The 23,853-nt window shown below is 39.7% G+C and overlaps 1 protein-coding gene across 2 annotated transcripts in view; it reads left to right on the top strand.

Moving 5' to 3' along the window:
• NALCN (sodium leak channel, non-selective) overlaps positions 1–23,853 on the top strand; it is a gene marked incomplete at both ends in the record, with an annotated part of 220,409 nt that overhangs the window by 44,263 nt on the left and 152,293 nt on the right. For both annotated transcript variants that reach the window (XM_083361666.1, XM_083361665.1), the window contains 3 exons: positions 521–660; positions 1,667–1,795; positions 4,770–4,924. In XM_083361666.1, the coding sequence (XP_083217792.1) occupies positions 521–660; positions 1,667–1,795; positions 4,770–4,924 (424 nt within the window). The remainder of the gene's footprint in view (positions 1–520; positions 661–1,666; positions 1,796–4,769; positions 4,925–23,853) is intronic.

The following is a 23,853-nucleotide window of genomic DNA, read 5'->3' as shown; positions in this document are numbered from 1 at the left end:
TACATTTTACATTCCAAATTTATTTAAATTTGACTCATTCTCTTGTTAGTGTTTTAAAAGAAATTGAATTTTAGGTATGTGCACTAGAGCTTGTTACCATTATTTGATCTGGCAGCCTAACATAGCTTGCTTTTCACATAGAGCTCTTCCTCTTCAGTTTAGCCTGGAGCAATTCTATCATGTGAGCACCATATATCAGCAAAGACATCCTGTACCTTCTATTTGACTACTCCAGTGCACCAGTGTGGAATTGTTTTAGATCAATATATTCAAGATTCATTCATATTGTCGAATTAGATCAATGATGTTTGAGCCTGCAGGATAATCAGTTGCAAAGGCAACTGTTAAGAAGCATGGAAATCCTAAATTTAGCAAAAACAACCACTGAAAGATAACAGTGGAAGTATGTTGTTCCTGGAAATTATAGTGTTTTGCAGAAATAACGGTTTAAAACTAGCAGAAGAAGACAGGCATTGTTAGGAAATATCAAAGAGAAAAAAACATTTCCTTTTCTTCCTAGGTTTTTGAAATTGCTGAGATAGTTGATCAAATGTCTCCTTGGGGCATGCTGAGGATCCCACGACCACTTATTATGATTCGAGCATTCCGAATTTATTTCCGCTTTGAATTACCAAGAACCAGGATAACCAACATTTTAAAGTAAGTCTGTTCTTTGCCTTTGATTTTAAAGTGTAGCTTTAGTAGCTTTTTATAGGGACGCGGTGGCTCAGTGGGTTAGGACGCTGAGCTTGTCGATCAGAAGGTCGGCAGTTTGGCGGGTCGAATCCCGAGTGCCGCGTAGCAGAGTGAGCGCCTGTTACTCATCCCAACTTCTGCCAACCTAGCAGTTCGAAAGCACGTAAAAATGAAAGTAGAAAAATAGGGACCACTCCGGTGGGAAGGTAACAGTGTTCCGTGCGCCTTTGGCGTCTAGTCATGCCAGCCACATGACCACGGAGACGTCCTCGGACAAGCGCTGGCTCTTCGGCTTTGAAACGGAGATGAGCACCGGCCCCTAGAGTCGGAAACGACTAGCACGCATGTGTGGGGGAACCTTTACCTTTACCTTGGTAGCTTTTTAGGCACAGCTGTATACTGTGAGTGAGAGACTTACATTCAATTTCCTATTCTCCCATATATTTTTGCTTACTTTATTTATCTTTGCAATATGGGTGAATAATTGGGGAACTTCCAGACTTATGCAAGCCCTCTGTCCTTTGAGAAGGAAAACAAATCATTTTAAAAAATTGCCAAAGGCCCGATTGGTTTCTCAGCATAGTGTATAACATCAGTTCTGTGGGGTTTCAATAAATATCCTAGTTTACAATAGTCATAGCTACTAATTCCTTGGACACTTTTTTTATTTACATACTTAAGATTTTAAAAATAATGTAGGGAGGTACTCATTTGAGAGTATACAAATTGTTCTAAATTAGAGTCCAATGTACAGTAGTTCAACACCTGAATTCAATGCAATATTTAGAACAAAAAACCCCCCATTTTTCTCTCATTCTCACTTGATAAAATGGGTGATTAATCTACAGCTGCAAAGCCTTTTCTGGTGGATCTGAAATCTTGGAAATTTTGTCCTACTTTTTTAAACTATATATACATTTAATGTATATCACATTCATTCTCATTTCCTTTCCTTTTTTTTTTAAACTAGGCGTTCAGGTGAACAAATTTGGAGTGTTTCCATTTTCCTTCTGTTCTTTCTGCTTCTGTATGGAATTTTGGGGGTCCAGATGTTTGGACCTTTCACATATCATTGTGTAACAAATGATACAAAACCAGGGTAAGTCTCAACCAAGATTTGTCTGTGTGTCTCCCTTTATCTTTCTTTCTAAAAGATTGTTCCCTGCCTTATTTTGCATTTGATATTGGTCTTGATGATGAGACCTTGAAATGTGAAAGTATTTCAGTGAGATTTGGTACTTTAGCAACACATGGTTTTAAAGAACTTTTACAGCTATATGATCTTCTAACGCAGCGTTTCCCAACCTTAGGAACTTGAAGATGCGTGGACTTCAACTCCCAGAATTCCCCAGCCAGCATAGCTGGCTGGGGAATTCTGGGAGTTGAAGTCCACGCATCTTCAAGTTCCTAAGGTTGGGAAACGCTGTTCTAACGGGGAACTTGGGACCAACAAGTTCTAATTTCCCATGAAACATAGTTGTCAGATTGCTGTAAGCATGTACAACAGTGTCTGACAGTGTTGCTGTTAAGTTTCTAGGGCTCTTAGGACATGTATTCTGCATGAATAATTTTATCAGAGATAATGTTGTAGCCAGATAGAAGGCAGTTGTGGTGCAATTCCTAGAAAATTTGTACCAAATGAGAAGGGGGTCAATTAAATTAGGAAGGGCTAGCACAGAAACAAAAGCATTATCAATATTCTTAATTTTAGTGAACTACACCTTACATATTAAATGCCGCTGTTTTTAATAATGTTTTTAAGTACTGCTAATAGAAGATGTTATTCTTTTTGGTATCTTTTTGGTAGCATTTTATTATACTTTACTGTTTGAAACTTAAAATATTCTGTTAAGAAAATATTGTATATGTTATCTGAAATGAATAAATGGGTAATACATACAAATAGTCCTTGACTTACAACCATTCCTTTACTGACCATTCAAAGCTATAATGGCACTGGCGAAAAATGACTTACAACCAGTCCTCATGCTTACAGTCATCACAGCATCCCCACAGTCACGTGCTCAAAATTTGTGCAGTTGGCAATGGTGTGTATTTACAATGGTTGCAGCATTCCAGGATCATGTGATCACCATTACTGATCTTCAAAGCTGGCTTCTGACAAGCAAAATCAATGGGAGAAGCCAGATTTGCTTAATGACCATGTGATTCAGTTAAGAACTACAGTGATTCACTTAAAAACTGTGGCAAAATCTGGCATGAGTCACTTAACAACTGCCTTGCTTAGCAACAGAAATTCTGGTTTCAGTTGTGGCTGTAAGTTGAGGGCTATCTGTATGAAAGTTCACACTATTTGGTTCCGCTTCTATAGTTTTGACTCCAAGTCAGCAATTCTTTCCCTTGGATTTCCCAAGTGTAGCAAGATGCTTGCAGTGGTGAAATGTTCAGTCTTAAAACAAACATAAATAGGTTACCTTATTTACACACATTTAAGCGTACATTTTCCTAAGTTCAGCACAGTTGAACCCCTTGTTTTATAACAAGGTTTTCCAAAGCAAACATACTGTAGAACTAAGTGCTACATTTTCTGCAATGCTTCTCTTAATTTTACCTCATTTTTGGTTTTAGGCTGCTTCCTTTCCCTCAAGAGAATTCTAAGTCTTGCCAGCCAATACTCATACTCATCCTCTTGCTTTATCACTTGGCTCACTACATTTCTTCTGAGGCATTTGTCTGTCTATCTGCATCACACTGTTGTCTCTCTGGCTCCCCTTCTCATTTTCTAATACACAACATTTTCTTGCTGTTTTGAGGGCTTCACCATGATTTATTTTTATCTGCTGCTTGCTTGTTCATATTTGTTTAATCTCTGTGAAAGAGCAATGCATATCAAGTAAGAACGACGTTTAAAAGTAGCATGTTAATGTATTCATTGACTATTGCCAGAACGAGCTGAACTTCTGGTTTGTGATATTGGTTCCTTTATCAGATCCATACTGATGAGATTTCAGCTCCAGCATTAATAGGGAAATTAATTCCCATATGGATTGTAGCCATAACTGTGACATTCACTTGGAGTAAAATAGCTTCCCCCCATTATAACATGGTATGCATTTTGCTCTTTTCCTTAGGCTCTTTTTCTTTGTTTTATTTTCACAATAAACTGGGAGTGAATGGCTATGCCAAGATGGCCCATGAATTTCATTGCAAATAGGAATTTGAATTGGGGTCACTAAAGTCTCAATCCAACACTATTCCAGCTTTCCCTAATTTGGTGCCCTGCAGAAGGAATGCAACAAGCACTTCCCAAATTCCTACTGTGCTTTCTACCTGCTGTTCTTTCCCTTAAGTATTTAAAAACAGGCCTATATTATTTTCTACAACCTACATATTAAAGAATGAGATTACAATAAATGATGGCCAAGGCATTTCAGTTCTGTAAGATCTCTTTTTATTCTGTAGTCTTCCTTCGTAGTCTTAAGTGAATCCACCTAAATCTAATATTTTCTCAAGGCTGATTAATTCTCTAGTCCAAATGCTCTTAGTTCCTCAGATGGAGAGGAAAAATAAATAGGATTACCCCCAAAATAATGATTTACAGATAGAGTGTATCTTTTCAAGTAAATTACTTATCCCTTTCTATCTTTTTTTTGGCATTTGAATGTATACATAACTTATATTACTTGTTTTTTTTCTCATTCCCCTTCAGTGGATTGATTGCCCTATAGTAGATCTCAATTTGCTGAGGACTAAATCCTTCTGATCATTTCAGATCCTTTTTCCATTCTTTTGCACTATTATTCCCTTTAAAGATGATGATGTGTTAGTTTGACAAAGATTATTAATATTGTTCTTGGTTCCCAGAAGATCAGAAAGCCCTTCAGTTGATAACTCTGTTGCTATCCATTATTCTGCAGTTATGCCCTGGCACCTATTTTTTATGCAAGAGTATTGTTTTTGTGCAGGCAATGATTTGGATATTCAAGGAAGTAAAGGTGGAAGCTGATCAGATAGTGTTTCCCTTTCTTTGCACACTGCAGAAAGAACAAGATTGCATATTTTAACCAGATAACATTCAATTTGACTAATTGATTTCCTTGTCATCCCAATAGAAACATAACCTGGAACAATTTGGCAATCCCAGACACCCATTGTTCAAAAGCATCAGAAGAAGGTTACCAGTGTCCACCAGGATTTGAGTGTTTGGACCTTGAAGAATTGGGGTTAAGCAGGCAGGAGCTGGGCTACAGTGGTTTTAATGAGATAGGTATGTCTATCTGATTACAATCTATTTCCAATGCCTATTTGAAAATGCTTATGAAGTTTGTAGAAGAAATTCTGAGTAGATAGGGTGTTGATGTACCGAGAAGGAGCATACATTTGCTATTTTTCCCCTTTTGGCATATTTTTCCTCATTATTCAAAATGAAAATTTATTATTGAATACATAATTAAGTCTATACAATTCAACTCTAATTTCCAAATTCCAGGTGATCTTAGTGGCAGAAAATTTTCATTGATGTTACTTCTTGCAAAGTGAAGCAACTGCAGCTATAGTGTACTGTCCAGGAATAAAAAGCATAGGTTGTTGATTCTTAATCATTTCCCTCCCTTCTATGAAAGTGACAAAAGATATTCTAAATGACTGCAATACTCTATTGCAGTTTGGAGATGTCATGTCTAGTAGCCCTTAAAATATATTCTAGTGACACTGTCGTGAGCATTAAAGTTAATACATTAACATTTTCCTTAGCAGAAATTGATCGACAGAAAGCAACATACATGAGTAGAAAATACAAGTACTATCCCCAATGAGGTGGAATCACATTACAGAGATAGTGGCCAATCTTATGTATGACCTATGTAAATCAGAATTGATAGATTTGATTGAAATTCAATATTTAAAGATGGTATGATTTGCTATGAGTTTTTGATTTGAGATGTGAGGGCAAATCTATTCATTTCAGCTGTTAGAGCTTTGAGCTTCAATTAAAAAATGCATCCGTAAGTTATGAGGAAAATTCAAAGCCCCTAAAGGTACACCTTATTTTGCTAGAGTAGAATGAAAATCTCAGGGATTGAAAATTGTCTAGAAGAAATTAATGCTGTCAGGCTTCAACTGCATCCCACAATAATTTCAAGATGTTCTCCCTGTAGCTTTCTGAAGGCAGAGATAGCAAAGATGAAGAAATGACTGTATCATTCAGTGTCCAAATTGTCTAGCAAATAGCCTATGCAGATGTTGGCTGGACCAATGAATATATCAAATTCCAGTTTAAAAATACAATCTTTCAAAATGTTTTTTAGTTTTCCACTTGCTTTTCTAAATTACTCTGAAGAATGTTAATTGACTGGTCCTTGTAAGATGTTGTACTTTGTTGATTACTGATCTCTGACTTTTCTTGTATACTGGGGCTTGGCACAGCTACTTGGCAAAGCTATTTGTAAGTGGCAGGTAGGAGATGTCAGTTTGGCTTACTGACAAAACGTGGCCTTTTCTGGCCTAGATTTGGAAGAAGAACAATTGATTTGATTCCATGTGGATTTGTAGTTTGTTGCCCCTGATTTCTAGGAGTTTGGGGATGTCAGGAGAATTAATACAATTAGTTGACAAACTTGCCGGCTCCTAGAAAAAAAATCACTCATTAGTGGCAGCAAGACTTCAGTTGTGCTGGAGTTGTGGCTTATTGGCAATATTCTTAGTTAATTGGTAGGGGCAGCTGAAGCAGATTAGTATAGTGAGCTACAATGCTATAGAGCAGTGGTTCTCAACTTATGGTCCACAGACCTCTGGGAGGCAGCAAAGTCATCACAGGAAGTCCACGAAGGCTTGAACAAATGTTATGATTTAAATCTTGAGTCAGGTTTTGGGAGTCCATGGCCATTTCCATGGCCACCAAAGGTATTTAAAGAAGGTCCATGGTGAAGAAAAGATTGAGAACCAATGCTGTAGAGCACAGGTCCCCAAACTTTTGGGTACTAGGGACCAGTTCTGTGGGAAAAGATTTTTCCATGGACCAGAGAGTGTGTGATTTTGTGTGCTGCCTGCATCCCATGGATGGGGCCTTGCTTGTTTGTGCAGACTGGTTGCTGGCATGCCGCAGCCTGGTATCCCTGCTGTAGAGCTAGAGCAGGTGGGCGCAGTTAAAAATAAGTTTGAATAGGAAAGAATAAACAAAATTTGTAGCTATGCCAGTACACCTCTTAAACATTAAAGTCTTCAGCTCTTACGGAAAGAACTGGTCAACTGGGAGCAGAGTTCCCAGTGGCATTGATAGGCTAACCTAGAAATATAGCTCTCAATTACTGTAGGACAGGCAAAGTGACAGCTTGTGGCTGCCCAAGTCAAAAAAGTTGGGCTTTGGCTAGCTCCTTATGTCAGAGCCCCTCATGCAACATATGTGGAAGTGAAGGTGCAGCACGGTATGTTGTCTGTAATAATTCCAGCCAAAACAGTGGAAAAGCCATCTGGATGAATTTGCTGTTTCAAAGTAGGTCCCTGTTTCAGTTTCCAAATAAGCTTTAGTTGGGATTATCCAATCAAAGCTTCCCTTCAAGGCTTTCACAGCACTCATCTCAGCTTCTCTAAGCCATTTCTCTGGAAGCAATGGTGTTCTCAGTCTTCTCCTACATTCCATTCCTGCAATCTAGACACTGTCTTCCAAACTTCCTCTGCAGGAGACAGAATAAGCTGCTCACCTGCATATAGATGAGGGAGAAATTTATGCTGTTCTCCTCAGACCCAGTCTTGACAATTTCTCAGGTGTTCTTTGAGACTGTAGTGATCCTGATTCTCCCAGGAATCTGTGCAAGAGAAAGAAAAGCAAGTGTCTATTTGCACAAGGGAGAGAAAACAATTTTTTTAAAAAAATTCACATTTTGACACTTTCCCAGCAAAGAAACCCCTCTGTATTTTTACCAACCATTCTTTCTGTCAGATTGGTCCCAACAGCAATAAACTGGTCTTTTGCATATAGCAGACAAAGAGATTAAAAACTTATTCCGAAGCCCCACTTTGCCACCTTCCCTGTCCACTCCTTCAAAGAACAGTAACACTTTCTAACTTCTGAAGCATCTGAATAAGAGGCAGAAGAATCTAGACATTTGCATAAAGGAGAAAAGATAAGTTAAGATTCTTCTTCCAAAATTTGTATAAGATGTTCTAATTTTAAAATGTTGGTTTTTTTTAAAAAAACTATTTTTTCTAATTTAATCGTTGTATATTATTTGTTACTTTTTAAAGTGGATTCTCCCTTCAAAGGTCCTGTGCTTTCTAGTTGGGCTGTACAGCTTTTGGGATGGAAAGGCACAAAGATGCCTTAGTATGTGCATGATACAAAAGCTGCAGAGGGCAGCCAGACAGTGCTGGAAAAAGATTCAGCTCCTTTAAAGGATAGAAGCTATGTGAGCACCGTTGCAAAGCACTCCAAAGTAGGTTTTGCCTCCCAATCAGAAGCACTGCATCACTCTACTTTCTATAGAAAGTAAGAACTGATTGTCAGATGCTCTGACATCTCAGAATACACACACACACACACACATATGTATTTATACACACACACACACACACACACACACACATACACACATACATACATACATACATACATACATACACTGTATATATAGCCTAGCCTTATATACAATATAGCCAGGCCTAGCCTTCGGTCCATTATAAAATCTATTTAGAAATGCTGTTAGCCAGCTGTTTTGATTACTGTGTACATTGTAAAGTTATCTACTCAGAAACACGTTATGTTCTTTGTATCCCAACTTATTAACTGAACATTTTAATTATGTTGTTTTATGTGTGATGATAATAACATTTTCAGTGTCCTCAAAGATTTGAAATCATTAGAGAATGAGAGAGAATATGATTGTGTGATTACATTTTTCAGAATTATGATTTAATTATATATAACTATGCCTATGAAAATAAACAGAATTCAAAGGATCTTTTTCAACAAAGCAGTATTTCTACTATTTGAAAACCATGTTCTGGTATACAAAAGTGTAAAACCAAGTGGAAGTGAATTTGCTAGTCTTTAACTCTGATAGTATTAAAATTATTCCTTCTCTAGGGATTAGGGTTATTGCAATGACCAAAGAACAGTATTATATTCTTGCTCTACAAGTTTATACTTCTGTGCATTTAGTTGTGGCATTTATCTAGGAGACCCTTTTCTTATTTGTGAATCTACTTTTTGTAAGTTTCTCTCTTTCCTCCCCCTCTTTTTGCAATCAACTTAAAAATGCTTTGCAGGAAGTGAAGGGCACCCAAAAGGGCTGTTCCATTCCTGTTCAAGCAATCTTAATCTTAATTTGTTATGAGTTGAAGTTATAGCAGGACTGATCATTATTTCCTTGCTGCTGCTGATGTAACTATAGTCTCTGAAATTGGAAGCACTAATACAAATGCTATTCTGTATTAGGTTGTTTTCAAACACTGTAGCATAAATTAGTTGGGATGGTAGGATCCCAGAGGCAAACTGGCATTAATTTACTCCTTTCGGTTAGATTCCATATTCATTACTTAAGTCCTATTCATTTCTGTGAGTTTTATGGGGAAGGGGGAGCTCTATCAATCCTGTATCCTGACAATTCTCATAATTGCAAAACAAGAGCAGTTGTAAAAAGGATAATTCACTTTAATTGGTTTTGCTTCTTTTCCTGCTGAAACTCCTTCCTATTTGGCTTTCCAACCATCTCCTTTCCAGGCCCAGCTCTTCTAAGACCAAGGAGGGACATGATTTTCCTGCTATTTTTTTGCCTCGAGATTAAAATAGGACTGAACGCCAAGGACTGAATGTTAAAAGAATTGCCTTAATCTAAGTAGAATGTACTCACTATTCCCATAGTACAAAGTGATAAATTCTCAAGGGATGTATGCAAAAAATTGATCACTCAATGCTGTTAAGATTGGAAACTTCTCCTTAGTTCTAGGTTGCTTCTCTCTTTGGTTGGTTTCTGTCCATTGTTTCTTGTCTTGCCTTTTGATGCTTTGGAAAATAGTTTGACCCCTTTATTTTTATAGGAGCCCCTCAAATATTGGAACATTGCTATCATGATCTCCCTTGTCTTTCTTTTCATTAGAGTAGACATACCCAATTCCTGCAACAATTCTTCATACATTTTAGCCTCCAGCCCCCTAATCATTTTTGTTGCTCTTCTCTGCACTTTTTCCAGTGTCTCAACATCTTTTTGTACTGTGGTGACCAGAATGGATGCAGTATTCCAAGTGTGGTCTTACTGAGGCAATACTAGAACTTCACATGATCTTGAGTCTATCCCTTCATTAATGCAGCCTAGGATTGCATTGGCTTTTTTGGCTGCTGCCACACACTGTTGGTTCATATTGTCCACTAGGATTCCAAGATCCCTCTTACAGTTACAGGCATTAAGCTGTGTTTCACTTAGTCAGTACCTATACAGTTGGTTTTTCTTGCCTAAGTGTAAAACCTTAAGTTTATCTACATTGAATTTCATTTTGTTAAATAGGGCCCAATGTTCAAGTCTCTCAAGATCTCTTTGAATCTTGAGCTTGTCTTCTGGGCTGTTGGCTTTTCTTGCCAGCTTAGTGTCATCTGCAAATTTTGAAGTACCCCTTCAATTTCCTTGTCTAGATTGTTTATGAAGATATTGAAGAGTACTGGGCCTAAAACCAATCTTGGGGTATCCCATTGCTTACTTCCCTCCATATGGATGTAGTTCTGTTGAGAACTACACGCTGAGTACGATTTGTCAGCCAGTTACAAACCCATCTGGTGGTGGTGCTGTCTATTCCACATTTTTACTGGTTTGCCAAAAAGTAGGTTGTAGTCTACTTTATCAAATTCTTTACTGAAATCTAAGTATACTATGTCGACAGCACTTTGCTGATTTACTAATTTGGTCACTTTGTAGAAGTATGAAATAAGATTTGTTTGGCATGATCTGTTTTTGATGAAGCCATGTTGGCTACTGGCTTTAACCTTGTTTGCTTCTAGGTGTACGCAGATTTGTTGCTTGATTATCTTTTCAAAGATCCTCCCAGGTATTGATGTGAGGCTGATTGATCTGTAATTTCCTGGATCTGGGTTGTATGCAAAAGATTGATCACTCAATGCTGTTAAGATTGGAAACTTCTATTTCTCCTTAGTTCTAGGTTACTTCTCTTTTTGGTTAGTTTCCATCCATTGTTTCTTGTCTTGCCTTTTTGTGCTTTGGAAAATAGTTTGAACTTCTCATATTTGTTGTTGTTAGCTGCGAAGTCATGTCCGACCCATCGCAACCCTATGGACAACATTCCTCCAGGCCTTCCTGTCCTCTACCATCTTCTGGAGTCCATTTAAGCTCACGCCTACTGCTTCAGTGACTCCATCCAGCCACCTCATTCTCTGTCGTCCCCTTCTTCTATTGCCCTCAATCTTTCCCAGCATTAGGCTCTTCTCCAGTGAGTCCTTCCTTCTCATTAGGTGGCCAAAGTATTTGAGTTTTAGCTTCAGGATCTGGCCTTCTAAAGAGCAGTCGGGATTGATCTCTTCTAGGACTGACCGGTTTGATCGCCTTGCAGTCCAAGGGACTCGCAGGAGTCTTCTCCAGCACCATAGTTCAGAGGCCTCAATTCTTGGCGCTCGGCCTTTCTTATGGTCCAAATTTCACTGCCATACATTGCAACTGGGAAGACCATAGCCTTGACTATACTCATATTTGTAGGGACCCCTCAAACATACTTTAAAAATCACTATAATGTCAATTTCTTTTTCCATGACTTTTTTTAGTTTGCTAAAAGTTTAAAATTTCTAAAAATTAAATATTTTTCCTGTTGTGAAATGTCAGCTTACAATAGTTTACAAAAGTTCTTGGCCCTTTATTCTCTGCCTTGAAAAATTAAATATTTCCCCTGTTTTGAAGTGTCTGTGTCTTTTGGCAGTGGTTTGCTCTCCAAGGAAGTTTCAATTTAGTTTCTGAACGTTTTGTTACCAGGCTAGGTAACATCATCATCATCATAGTCTGGTTACCAAACGTTAAGAAACTAAATTGAAACAAGCTTGGAGAGCAAACTACTGCCAAAATCTAAAACCCGAGCTATAAGTATTTTCTATTATTTCAATGTCTGTCTTTTTTTTCCATGATTTTTTTAATTTTTTTTCTCTTAGATTGTGAAGAATTTTAAATTTTCTAAAGAATTAAAATGAAGTGGGGTTTTTTATTCTTTTTCATTGAAAAAAGAAATTTAAAAAATTTAAAAAATGAAAAAAATTGAAAAAAGGTTAAAAAATGAAAAAAGGTGTCGGGCCGAGCACGCCCGACAATCGGACGGGCCGCGGGGTGACTCACCAGGCTGCCAGGCTCCCGCAGAGCGCCCCGTCAGGCCCCGAAGCCTCCCGCCGGCGCCCGTCATCTCCCGGAGGGCCAGGACGGCATTCGGCCCTCCCCAGCACTCCGGCGACCGCGGCAACCCACCAAGCCCCGAAGCTTCCCGCCGTCGCCCGTCGACCCGTGGCAACCCACCAGGCCCCAAAGCTTCCCACCGTCGCCCGTCGTCTCCTGGAGGGCCGGGTCAGCACGCGGCCCTCCCCAGCGACCCGGTAACCGCCCGGAGCAACTTACCAGGCCGCGAAGTCGTTCGCAGGCATCCTCGCCTCTTCGCCATGCTGCCGGGTTCCAGAGACGGTTGGCCACGCCCACGCCATTCCGACGGATCGGGGAATGGGCCAGCAAGAAGAACGGCGCAGCGGCGGGGCGCCTGTCAGCTGGGGAGGCCGCGGACCAGCCAGTCGGGCTACAGAAGCTGCTTACAGGCCGGGAAGGGGCCGTACGAAGAACTAGGCGGTGGCTGCCCAGCGCCCGAGCCGCAGGGCAGGAATGGGTGCCTGGGTGGGTCAGGGGGTGACAGAGACAACCGGTGGGCCGGGAAGGGGTTTAGCGAGCAGCTCGCGGCGGTCTGGGGTGGTGAGGGGAAAGAAGAGTCAAGGCAGAACTCTGGGGGAAAAGAGGGAGGCTTAGGCTGGGGGGTAACTTACCGGCTGCGTTGGTGCTGGGACGGGAGCCAAAAGGAGGGAACCATGGGAGGCGGGGTTTAAGTAGGGTGGGGGCGTGGTGGTGTAAGTTAGGGTGTGGTGGTGGGAGTTAGCCTTGCCGGCTGTTTAACCAGCGTTGACTGTGCTGTAAAGTCAACGCTGACTTCATTTGTCTTTGAGCGAACGTTTATGCGGATAATAAACACGGCTTAGAAGAACCAGCTCCCGTTCCGGTTTCAATCCTTGGGTGATTCGTCGGACGGGGTCCGAAAAAAGGTTTTTAAAAATTGAAAAAAAGATTTTTTAAAAAAAATCAAAGATTTTAAAATTTTTCAAAAGTTCTTGGCCCCTTATGAAGTGATATGCACTTCTTTTTCCTGGAAATCTCTGGCTGTTTTCTAGGAGATGCTTTGTTTTAACCCTCTGCTCCCTGCCTTGAAAGTTTATCCCTGTCCAAAAGTGTTTTGTACTTACCATTTTCCTTCGTGCCTTCTTGCCTTTTGGTTGCCTAGGTACTTATGGGATTTTCAGGTACAATATGCTGATCTGGATGTTTTCTCTGCTTAGCTGCTGCTCAGCTGTTGCGCCGCACTGCTCTCAGCCACTGCTGGTACTCCACACTGCACTCAGCTACTGCTGTGGGTGCTCCAGTCCGCTATCATATTTAGCTCTACACTGCTGCTGCTCAGCTGGTCTGTTGTGCTGCTCACATCCTCTCATCTGCTGCCACCTAGCTCAACTGGCCTCCGTTTGCACTGCACCGCCTCCGCTCAGCTGGGATGCTGGGATGCCTCTCAGCTGGGCCACCACTAGGCCCCCTCGTTAAAAGGATTTTTTTTTTCAAAATTTTAAAAATTCTAGAAGTTCATTTTCAAAATTCCCCAAAACTTAGATTTTTTTCAAAAGAAAATTTAAACTGAAATTTCTTTTGTTAAATGTTATTCTTCTAGAATGACAGAGTAACCTGGTTGAAAGGACCTATACATTTTGGACAAATGGCTGCCCAATCTCCTCTCAAAAACCTAGTAGTCTTCATAATAGTGAAGAGGTTCATAGCTATAAAAGTATTGTAAAAAAAAGATTGTAGTCTCTGACAATTTGTAATCCATAAAAGAAAGAGTGATAATTGCAGCTCAAGGTAATAAAGGTTTACCATCCAGGTCATAAAAGTTTACAATCCTCCCAGTGATAGTTGTAAACAACTGTGTATAAATGATCACTCAGTTTTCTCAGGATTGTTCGACATATATAAAATTCATATTCAGACCATTCATGATTATTTAGTTAATAAAGATTGTAATCCTCATAAATCCTTATAAATATGCAGAGTTAAAAAAATACCCTTGGAAACAGATCTGTACAGAGAGAGAGAGAGAGAGAACCATCCTACAAACAGATCTGTACCTAATTCATTTTCCAATTATGTCTGTGTAAATATGCACTGTTAATGGCAAAAAGAACAATGCAGTCAATATTAAAAGAAAAACAGTACACTACATATTGAGAAAATTTTCTCAATGCCAAGATGCTATGGTATGCTTTGTCCCTTCTCTTCAGCATAACATTTCAGCATAACAAAGGAACCTTGAGACAGCCTATGCTACTCAGCAGAACTCACCAGAATAAACTTTTCATCCAAATAAATATTTGATTTCCAATTTTTCTCTTCTCTCTAAATCCAATCATTTCCTCAGTTCACTTTTTTCCCCTGTGGGTACAATTCTTGTTTGGTTTTTTTTAGGCTTTTAAGAGTGTCCCATTTCTGCATGCCTTCCATCCATTCCTGTTGTGGTTCATCAGATGAGGAGGAGGGAGGGAGGGGAGCCTGGGTTAACATTGGTGCCTTGGAAAACTCCGATGTGCAAGAAGACTCCAAGCCAGATGCAGACCCGGGGCCATCTGCCCACGCTTAGGCGGACAGGCAGCTGTTTTCCGGGCCTGAGCTGAGTGAGGAGGAGGAACAGATGGGGTCCATCCCAGATGCCTGTATGCGCAAAGAGAAGAGCAATGGAGGGTTATGGGCCAGCTCTTAAGGAAAAGGAAATGTTAGCCAGCCCCTCCCTGGCTGGAACATACATAGGAGTGTGAGAGTGGCTGGTTGTCATAGACAACCATTCTTGTTACTTCAATCTGTGTGTTTGAAGTGCTAGTTTAGTCTCCCTGATGTGTACTAATAGACATTGAAATTGCCTCAGCCGGTGTGAGCTGGGATTGCTACTGATTGTTTCAAAGACTTTAAAGACTTGTTAACTGGAGTTCTCCTATGAACATAGTTTGTTCCTGCCTTATTAATAAAAGGGGTTTCTACTCACGAGTAAGCAGTGGATCATTACTCACGAAGGCTCGGTCAGGACGATTCCATTCCATTGATCTCTGCAATCTTTGGTTGTAAACTGTGGTAGGAAATGGCAGAGTAGACTTGGCTGGTTCTGGGAAGGATTGCTTTTGGTCTTGCATTGCCATATCCTGATATATCATATGCCCTGGGCTATAGAGAAAAAGTTGGCCTCCTTTTCCCATTAATTGCTCCTCTCTAATTCATACAGAAACCATTTGGGTTACCTGGAGGTTTTTCCCACTTTTCTTGTCATGTTGTTGTTGTTGTTGTTAGCTGCAAAGTCGTGTCCGACCCATTGCAACCCTATGGACAATGTTCCTTCAGACCTTCCTGTCCTCTACCACCTTCTGGAGTCCATTTAAGCTCACGCCTATTGCTTCACTGACTCCATCCAGCCACCTCATTCTCTGTCGTCCCGTCCCCTTCTTCTCTTGCCCTCAATCTTTCCCAGCATTAGGCTCTTCTCCAGTGAGTCCTTCCTTCTCATTAGGTGGCCAAAGTATTTGAGTTTTAGCTTCAGGATCTGGCCTTCTAAAGGCAGTCAGGGTTGATCTCCTCTAGGACTGACCGGTTTGATCGCCTTGCAGTCCAAAGGACTCGCAGGAGTCTTCTCCAGCACCAGAGTTCAAAGGCCTCAATTCTTTGGCACTCAGCCTTTCTTATGGTCCAACTTTCACTGCCATACATTGCAACTGGGAAGACCATAGCCTTGACTATACGCACTTTTGTTGACAGGGTGATGTCTCTGCTTTTTAGTGTGCTGTCTAGATTTGCCATGGCTTTCCTCCCGAGGAGCAAGCGTCTTTTAATTTCTTGGCTACAGTCCCCATCTGCAGTGATCTTGGAGCCCAGGAAAATAAAATCTGTCACTACCTCCATTTCTTCCCCATCTATTTGCCAGGAATTGAGAGGGCTGGATGCCATGATCTTGGTTTTCTTAATGTTAAGCTTCAACTCAACTTTTGCACTCTCCTTCTTCACCCACAACAAGAGGCTTTTTAATTCTTCTTCACTTTCTGCCATTAGAGTGGTATCATCTGCATATCTTAGGTTGTTGATATTTCTTCCAGCAATCTTAATTCCAACTTTTGATTCATCTAGCACTGTCTTTCTCATGATGTGCTCTGCATATAAGTTAAACAGGCAGGGCGACAGTATACAGCCTTGCTTGACTCCTTTCCCAATTTTGAACCAATCAGTGGTTCTGTGTCCAGTTCTCACAGTTGCTTCTTGGCCCACATATAGGTTTCTCAAGAGACAAATAAGATGGTCTGGTACTCCCATCTCTTTAAGGACTTGCCACAGTTTGTTATGATCCACACAATCAAAGGCTTTAGCATAATCAATGAAGCAGAAGTAAATGTTTTTCTGGAACTCTCTAGCTTTCTCCATGATCCAGCGTATATTGGCAATTTGATCTCTAGTTCCTCTGCCTCTTTGAAATCCTGCCTGTACTTCTGGTAGTTCTCGATCCACATACTGCTGGAGTCTAGCTTGTAGGATTTTAAGCATAACTTTACTAGCATGAGAAATGAGTGCAATGGTGCGGTAGTTTGAACATTCTTTGGCACTGCCTTTCTTTGGAATTGGAATGTAAACTGATCTTTTCCAATCCTGTGGCCACTGTTGAGTTTTCCAAATTTGCTGGCAAATTGAGTCTAGCTCTTTTACTGCATCGTCTTTTAAGATTTTGAATAGCTCAGCTGGAATACTGTCACCTCCACTAGCTTTGTTGTTGCTCAGCTTTTCTAAGGTCCACTTCACTTCACATTCTAGGATGTCTGACTCAAGGTCAGTGACCACCTCATTATGATTATCAGGGACATTAAGCTCATTCTTGTATAGTTCTTCTGTGTAATTTTGCCACCTCTTCTTAATCTCTTCTGCCTCTGTTAGGTCCCTGCCATTTTGGTCCTTTATCATGCCCATTTTTGCATTAAACGTTCCCTTTATCTCTCCATTTTCTTGAAAAGATCTCTGGTCCTCCCTATCCTATTGTTTTCTTCTATTTCTTTGCACTGTTCATTTAAGAAGGCATTCTTATCTCTTCTAGCTATTCTCTGGAATTCTGCATTCAATTGGACATATCTTTCTTTTTCTCCCTTGCCTTTCGTTTCCCTCCTGTCCTCAGCTATTTGCAAAGCTTCCTCAGACAGCCATTTTGCTTTCTTGCATTTCTTTTTCTTTGGGATGGTTTTGGTTGCTACCTGTTGTACAATGTTGCGAATCTCCGTCCATAGTTCTTCAGGTACTCTGTCTATCAGATCTAATTCCTTAAATCTATTTGTCACCTCTACTGTATATTCAACAGGGATATGATTTAATTCATACCTGAGTGGCCTAGTGCTTTTCCCTACTTTATTCAGTTTAAGCCTAAACTTTGCAATGAGAAGCTTATGGTCTGAGCCACAGTCAGCTCCTGGTCTTGTTTTTACTGACTGTATAGAGCTTCTCCATCTTTGGCTGCAGAGCACATAGTCAATCTGATTTCTGTGTTGACCATCTGGTGATGTCCATGTGTAGAGCCGTCTCTTGGGTTGTTGGAAAAGAGTATTTGCTATGACCATTGTATTCTCTTGACAAAATTCTATCAGCCTGTAACCTGCTTCATTTTGTACTCCAAGGCCAAACTTGCCTGTTATTCCAGTTATCTTTTGGCTTTCTACTTTAGCATTCCAATCCCCCATGATGATAAGGACATTATTTTTTGGTGTTAGTTCTATAAGGTGCTGTAGGGTTTCATAGAACTGGTCAATTTCATCCTCTTCAGCACCGGTGGTTGGGGCATAGACTTGGACTACTGTAATGTTGAATGGTTTGCCTTGGATTCGAACTGAGATTATTCTGTCATTTTGAGGATTGTATCCCAGTATTGCTTTTCTTACTCTTTTATTGACTATGAAGGCTACTCCATTTCTTCTGAGGGATTCTTGCCCACAGTAGTATACCTGATGGTCATCTGAATTAAATTCACCCATTCCTGTCCATTTTAGTTCACTGATACCTAAGATGTCGATGTTCAGTCTTGTCATCTCTTGTTTGACCACGTCCAGCTTGCCTTGATTCATGGATCTTACATTCCAGGTTCCTATGGAGAAAAAATCTTTACAGCATCGGACTTTCCTTTCACCACCAGACACATCCACAGCTGAGTGTCCTTTCGGCTTTGGCCCAGTCGCTTCATTCTTTCTGGCGCTACTAATACTAGCTCTCTGCTCTTCCCCAGTAGCTTATTGGATGCCTTCCGACCTGAGGGGCTCATCTTCCAGCGTCATATTGTTTTGCCTTTTGATACTGTCCATAGGGTTTTCATGGCAAAGATACTGGAGTGGGTTGCTATTTCCTTCTCCAGTGGATCACCTTTTGTCAGAACTCTCTGCTGTGACCTGTCCATCTTGGGTGGCCCTGCACGGCATAGCTCATAGCTTCATTGAATTATGCAAACCTCTTCGCCACGACAAGGCAGTAATCCATGAAGGGGTTTCTTGTCATAGGATAGGTGTAACAAGCAATAAGGAGCCGCCATGAGTTATGTTTCCTCCCTGTGTTAAGCTTCTTTATTGGTATCTCTTTCCCTAAGGTCTTTACTTTAGTAGACAATATTGGTTTTACTCATTATTAATACAGTCTGTTCAACGCAGTTCAGACTGGGGGGATAGATCATCCCCTGCTGTGGAGAAGCCGTAATAAAATTCAGTCTCTTCCTACAGAGTCTGGCAGGAGAACATCTCTAAGTTAAGGGCAGAACGATCTCTCTAGCAATAAGGCTGGAATTCATATGGGTTGGGATTTTTCTGGCCTTATTGGTAATTGCAATGCATTTTTTTAAAAAAATAATTGGGTATAGTATATTAATTATACAGGGAGTTTATATGTTCTCCAATCCAGCAGAAATCTGAGAACATTACAGTCCTTATGGTAGAAGAGTTAAAATATAAAATGGTATAATATAATGAAAAATAACATTACCAAAAGAACAAAATTTACTTTAATTATACAGGGAGTTTATATGTTCTCCAATCCAGCAGAAATCTGAGAACATTACAGTCTTTATGGTAGAAGAGTTAAAATATAAAATGGTATAATATAATGAAAAATAACATTACCAAAAGAACAAAATTTACTTTAGAAAGGGATTAAATCCACCCAGAAAAACATCAAAGCACTATCCAGAGTGTCTTAGAGCTGTCTTTTAAAAAAATCTTTTAACAGGTCTCCTAAAACAGGGAACTGGTTTAATCTAATTGTTAAAGAACATGGCCAATGTTGATGCAAAATAAATTGGATTTTCTTTGTTTGTTAAAGTAAGTCAAAAAGTCCTTTCATATTTTCTGGCAAATAGGAATTAGAAATGTAGGGGGCTTGAAAACTTAAAAATATCAGAACAGACCATCAGAGTTTTAAGCATTTGCTATGTTTATTTCAGAGCAATTGGTAACCTAAATTAAAAGAAGCAATCAGGTGAAACTAATATGAATAGATTAATACAGCTGCTTTGTAGTAACAGTCAAAAGAGAACTCTGCTACTCTCTTGGCATTTTGGCCATTTAGCATTAATTTCATCCACTAGAATAGAATCTCAATCACAATATGCAATTTTTTTCTAAAAAAAATCGCTAGACTTCAGTTTCATTGTGCTTTGTACAATTTCTTTTACAGTCATTTCCATTAATATTTTAATATTACATCTGAAATATTTTCACTGTGAAATAAAGATTAGCAGATTATAAGCTGGAAACTTGCTTTTTACCTTCAAAATTCAGGAGGTGAAGAGCCCTAAAGTCTCTCTCTGTCTCCTCTCCCTCTTTTCCTCTTCCTCTCCCTCACTCTTCTGGTTTTTGCAGCTGTTCTTTATTAAATTTTTATACTCCCCCTTTGCAGGGGTAGGCAACCTTGGCTCTTTTACGACTCATGGACTTCAACTCCCAGAATTCCTGAGCCAGCCATGAAGTCCACGAGTCATAAAAAAGCCAAGGTTGCCTACCCCTGCCCTATGGTATATGTTCACAGCAGCACACAAAAGAGTGGTATAAAAAGAGGATGGGCAGATTATCAAGAGAAATTCTTTTGTTTGTTACCTGCGTTTGTAGATTTAAAAGCAAAAGAGTAAATTTCCAAGTCCAAATCCAAACAACTAATTTGAAAAGTATAGGCTTGTTCAGGGAAGTTTTTAAATCTTAGATGAGGATTTAAGAAAAGATCTGGAAGAATAATCATACATTTTTATCGGATGCTTTATCAGGAGATTTCTGGTTCAACATATACTCAGTGCATTTGATACAGTTTTTCTTTGCTTCGTGGGTTATTTCTAATCCAGAGAATGCTGAGACAAGTCATTTCTGTTTGCTATGTGTAACTCAGCTCTCTTAGATGAGTTTGTACGAAATGCTGATTGCATATTGTGAAAAGTTTTGAAGTATTAATTTTTTAAAAATTGCTATACTTCATCACTGTTCATAAAATAAATGACTCTTTGTCAGAATGTGCTGTAAGATGTTTACAGCTGTCAGTCTATTATTCATGAATTTCAGAAATGGAATTTAAACATTCTCAAAGTTGACTTATTTAAATCATAGTAGTGAAATAAATCATAGTGTTGAAGGAAAAGTCTTCATCATGGTTCAGTCCAAGCTGGCAATAAACAACATGGCGACTGCTTTAGAAAGAAGGTTGTACTTTGTTGAAGAGGAGAGCCAGACAGAAAGATGGCTCTGGAAGAAAAGAGAGAGAACACATGTAGGGAGTGAGTTTTTTAAACCCTCTGGGGCTCTTGAGGTTGTTTCCTGTTTCTGTTTGAGGCTTTGTATTTCCTGTGTCATGTATTTTGACCTGAGTCTGGGTGTGCCCCTTTGGCATCTGAGGGTTAATCCTATTCTGTCCTGTCTTAGAGTTTGGGTGGGGTATGTAGATTTTAGGTGTCATGGTTCCGACAGATGAAACTCTTCAAAGAACTTTGAGGCATTGTTTACCTTAAAAAATCTTTATTCAAGTTGCATGGCATCAGCATGTACATGGTCGAAGCCAAAATCTGAATTCTCCTCCTCTAAACACATAATATCAAAGCACAATTCCCTCCTCTAATTAACAGTCATAAATCACATTCTCCAATTAGTTTGAAATGCCGACCTTCCCTCCAGTTTTCTAACCCGCCATTCCTTATCATCTCTTATTTCAAACAGCCTTGCAAAAACACTCTACTAGGAGGTTGTTATGTCTAACTAATTCCCATACACATTCTTCCTCCTCTCCCCTCCCCCCCAGCATCATCTAATTCTAACTCTAAAATTAACACACAAGTTAAGGGGGAAATGGCTGCATTTTATGTTAGCAGCATTAATATTAGGTGTCTTTGTCTTAATCTTCTAGCTTCAATCTTCCTAAATGGCTTACATCTGCGTTTCTACAGAGCTGGTTTCTGCTTGGGGGAGGGAGACCTGGGGTTATTAAGAAAAACTGGGCATGCTTTTCTGCCTCTTTAAGATCCTTTGAGGAAATATATTTTTCTGATCTTTTAATATTTCCTTCTCTGGGGGGCTGACTTCCCACAATAGCATGAGCTTGATTTGTAAGCTGATCAGATGACCTGCACTGAGGATTCTGAGCATGATAATAACCTGGTCAGAGGTAGGCTAATTACTTAACCCAGTCCAAAAACTAGTTTTTATTATCTCATCTAAAATTTCTCAGCTGGAAAGGGAAAGGCTTGAGACTTCTGAGACCACATTGTACTTTCTCATTTTAGTCAACAATGCTATGGTAGCAGTTCATTGTATTCAATAAGTCTTTGCAGTGAAGATCAATAAACGGATTGAACAATGTTTTTCTAAGCTAAGTCAAAAAGATCCTCTAGGAATGGATTTCCTGTGATTTCTACAATCCTGTAAATGTTTCATGCTTTTTACTTAAAAATTATCATGTGAAATACAGTGTATGATAAAATTAAGGGGAAATTACACCAAATTGAAGAATATCTGAATCCATCATTATCAGAAAAGTACTTGCTCAAACACTACAGTCTGGATCTGTTTCTCAAACTGTATTATCCAACATAAAATGGCAGTGATGGCTGTGAATCATGAGAAATATAGATCAATGATTCGGAAGAAGATCTTATTAGAGAAGGCTTATACAGTATTTGAAAGAGTTTACAGAAAATCTATCTCCATATTGACACTAATTAAATGTGGGGGGGGGGGTTGTTATGAGTCTGATCGTATGGAATATAGAAGAGTTTATTTATGTTCCTGACAACAGGACTTCATTATATTGATTCTCACAATCTTTATTAATGGGATAAACAATCAGTTCCTATTTCTGGTATGTCTGGATATTCACGTAGTATAATGCACATAATTTAGTAAAGAGAGGCATCATTTTCTTCAAAACCTCAGCCTGGTCATCTCCTACAATGGCTGCTAGAATGGTGAAGCTGGTGAGCTGTGTTCCTCCTTTCAGCTTTTCTGCTGCTGGCTTAATGAAGTCCAAGACTGCTCCTCCTTTACCATCAGTTGGCTGTTGAGCTGACAGCTACTCTACTCCCTCAGATACAAAGTCCTGCTTTCTGCTCTCCCACACAATAGAAATCTTCGTCCAAGCACACGTACCCGCTCAAAATCTGATACTCTCAGCATTCTTCTTCAGACTGCCTTGAAGTCTCAGGAGGAAACAAAAGGAAGGAAAAGCTCATACTGACCACTGCAAGGTTTTTCTTCTAAAAGGAGGCATCAGTTGCAAGGTGTTTTTTTAAAAAAAAATCACAAGAGGCCATTTTCGGAGGAAATTCTGCACAATTTCTGCAGAATTTTTGTGAATTCTACACAAGGATGCCAGCAACAGTCTTGGACATCACAATGCTGGAGGTCATTTTTAGCTTCATGAGCCAGCAGGAGCAGCAGCAGCAGGGTGAAGGGGATGGTTTCACACACAAACCAGATCCCGTGCATGCGCAAATGAAGCTTCACATGGTTGCCTGCCACTTATACAGCCCAATTCCCAATGGTCCATGGACTGGTCCTGCTCCACCACCTGGAGGTCGGGGACTCTGATATAGAGCAATGGCTAAATATCTGAGCTGTATTTTTATCTTTAACATTACCTTAGCTACATGCTCACTAGGTGGCTAAACTAATCCACTAATCTTCATCTCCAGCCTCTCCTTATCTGAAAATACAGATATAATAATGCTAATATTACAGCATTACAGCTATATTACAGCTGTGTATATTCCTCCCTGTGCAAATAGATAAGAGGCCCTGAATGTTCTTTATTGTACCATCAATGACTTACAATCTATTTACTTAGAGGATGCTTTTATTGTTGTGGGAGATTTTAATCAGGTTGGTTTGAAAGCAGCTCTCCCCCATTTCCATTAACTTTACTTTACACTGGATCTTGCTTATTCTAACATAAGGATGCATTCAAAACTATTCCCTGAGCTCACCTTGGCTCTTCTGACCATATGTCTGTGCTGTTTATCCCAGCAAATAAGCCTCTATTGCTTAGAGAGAAAGCCACTATGAAGCAGGTGAGGGTTTGGGTGAAGGGAGTTATAGAAGCATTACAAGATTGCTTTGAGTGCATGGATTGGGGCATGTTCTAAAAAGGTGCAACAGATAACCAACGTATTAATGTAGAGGAGTATGCCACCACTGTGTCTGCATATATTCAGAAGTGCACTGAGGATGTCTGTGTCCTTAAAAGCATTGTTATATGGGCTAATGAAAAACATGGATGCCACATGAGGTTTGCAAGATGTTGAAAACACGTAATGTGGTTTTTAAATCTGGTGATATGCTGATGCTTGGAACAGCTAGAGCCAATTTGAAAAGTGCCATAAAAACAGCAAAACAAGCCCATT

This window comes from Vipera ursinii, assembly GCF_947247035.1.
Source record: "Vipera ursinii genome assembly, chromosome: 4".
In the NCBI taxonomy this organism is placed as follows: Eukaryota; Metazoa; Chordata; class Lepidosauria; order Squamata; family Viperidae; genus Vipera; species Vipera ursinii.
The sequence above is the reverse complement of the archived record's forward strand: the minus strand, read 5'-3'. Positions and strand labels throughout refer to the sequence as shown.